This window comes from Montipora capricornis, chromosome 6, assembly GCF_036669925.1.
Source record: "Montipora capricornis isolate CH-2021 chromosome 6, ASM3666992v2, whole genome shotgun sequence".
Classification (NCBI taxonomy): Eukaryota; Metazoa; Cnidaria; class Anthozoa; order Scleractinia; family Acroporidae; genus Montipora; species Montipora capricornis.
This window is the reverse complement of record NC_090888.1, coordinates 36,599,157-36,601,656: the sequence shown is the minus strand read 5'-3', so window position 1 is coordinate 36,601,656 and position 2,500 is coordinate 36,599,157. Positions and strand designations below refer to the sequence as shown.

The following is a 2,500-nucleotide window of genomic DNA, read 5'->3' as shown; positions in this document are numbered from 1 at the left end:
CAATGAATATTTTGAATATTTTTCCTGAACTCCTGCAAACTATGTACACTTTTCAATGGTTTGCCCTTTAAAAGTAACATTGAAAAACAATGCAAATACAACTGAGGCGGTTTTGCATTATCTACAAGACAAGGCAACAATATCCTTTATTCAAACACAATCAATATTAAAGCAATAATACATGCTTGTGGGGTCTTGTGCTAACTAGAATAAAAATACACTACAGGAAATAAATTTTGCCATCCGGCTAAGAAAAGAATAAACATGAGGGGTGTCACCAAAAAAAGTCCAATGGAATAAAGCTTCCTTTTAGCCTTGTCAGGAACAACTATCCACTAAAAAACCATACTTGACTCAAAACAGAAGTCCCTTGATCCAACAACACATGACTGTCCCCTAAAACCAAAATTACATCATTAATGCTTCCAGAAAACAATAATCTAAAAAAAAGATTTGAAAAACAGTCACAAACCTGAATCTATAGATATCTATATACATCTGTGCCTACACTTCTGTTCTTCCCAACATTATTTTAACTGACATGGATTTTGATTTTGATTTTTAACTCAAATTAATTGCAAATCCATAACTTGGTAACTACTTGAACACAAGGATCGTTGAGTTGTGACTGCTAAAAAGTATAATAACTTAGACATTCACCAGAAAAGGGAATATAAATGACCTTAAAAGAAGCTATTTAAAATATTTGATACTAGGGTTACGTTCCCAATGACACAATCACATTCAAAATCAAATTCACATCTGATCGAATCATTGATCATTCATGTAGAGGTGTAACGCAGAAAAAAAATAACCTTTACGTTAAACAATATTGCCATTTCCCTGCCACCTGGTACAAGCCAATTCACACATGAATGGAAACCTTGGGAATCCTCCTTTCTGCACATTACAGTAACTTTTCGTACCCGGTAGCAACAAACTTTCCACATTAAAAATTGCGTAAATAACTCACCTGTTTCGCAGCTCTTTTCCCACGAAATAAATTATCCAGGAACGAATTTCCCGAAGATGCTGGTTGGATTGGACTTGCAAACGTTTTACACAACATCGACTTTCTCTAATATTACATTCCACTTGAAATTAGCGTTAAGACTAGCCTTGATCGCGTTAAAAAAAACGGAAACCAGCAAGCTACCGATTCTCAAAAGGCAGCCATTTTTCTGTTCTTCTCGGCGGGAGTACTTTTTTCATGAGAGCCAATGATAGTCCCGGAAACGTATCACGTGCCATATTGCGCGACTCATGCGTAGACATTTTTCGCCAGTGATTTTCTTACAGGAGCATGCTCGGAACGAGCCAATCATAGTGCATTAGATCCCAGAGTGGAAACGCAAAGAACCAGCGAAACTTGGAACATGGGAACTCCGACAAAAAATCGTATATGAAAATCACTGTGTGATTTGCGGTGTTAGGAAAATAACATCAAAATTATTCCTTTTCGTGACCAAACGAGGCGAAAAAACCGCGATGGCGCAGTGATGTTAGAAAATTATTGCGGAATAAATGTAACGACTACTGAGAATCTATCCTCATACATGTACATTTGTGTTTGTTGCAAGAAGAAATTGCAGACGACTGTATCAAAGGTAGACAACTTTCGGGGAAAGTGGATGCGGAAGGATGACGAAAACCGAGAACAACCATTCCAGGTGAAACGTATGTTATCTGGCGCTGATGTTGAACAACAAAGCGACGAGAGAACACCTGCCACCGAAGCTCGAGTAGAGTTGAAATTTTCTATGGTGTCGCTTTCCGAAAAGGTATTCTGAAACTTATTCTCCAGGTTTTAAAGAAACGTTTAAACAAAGTTAAAGTTTCTCGGTTTGATATGTTATGCATACAGGTTTAGAGAGGTTTTTTCGGAGTTTGTTCTATTTCAATTTTTTCGGGACCACAAAATATGAAGGTTATAATTACAAGGCAATGACAGAAACGTAACTGATAATTTGCCAGATAAAATTAAAGATATTTACCTAGACACGTAAGGAAATTAAAGCCGTTATATAAATATCACTGCCAGCCACATTGGTAATGATTGATAAAATTCTTCCTAGAATGTGAAAAACTCGCACTAAAGAGGTCATTCCATTTTTTTACGTTTAAATAAGACAACTTATGTTAAGGACGGTGCTTACTAATTAAAGATATTTTTGCCCCGGTGTGTGATTATGCAGGAAATGTAGATCTTAACAAGTGTTATTGAAATCCAAAAAGAAAATTGGGGGTAACACGTATTTTTCAAAGATAATTCATGAATAATATTTGTAAAAAGGTTTAAAATACAAAGCAATGTATGGCGTTCTTTCTCAAATTGAAGCTTAATTATCTCTCAAAAATGCATGGTTACCCCCAATTTTCTTTTTGGATACCAAGAGTACTTGCAAAGATTTACTTTCTCCGGATAGTTTTAAACCGGGCAAAAATATCCTTGTATTAGTAAGCATCGGCGATAGGAAATCCGAGTATCTGGAGATGCGCA

General features: G+C 36.2%; 1 protein-coding gene across 1 annotated transcript in view; it reads left to right on the top strand.

Annotated features, from left to right (window-relative positions):
* LOC138052043 (uncharacterized) overlaps positions 1–2,500 on the top strand; it is a 22,871-nt gene that overhangs the window by 17,579 nt on the left and 2,792 nt on the right. The window contains exon 2 of the mRNA XM_068898396.1: positions 1,584–1,781. Coding sequence (XP_068754497.1) covers positions 1,584–1,781 — 198 coding nt within the window. The remainder of the gene's footprint in view (positions 1–1,583; positions 1,782–2,500) is intronic.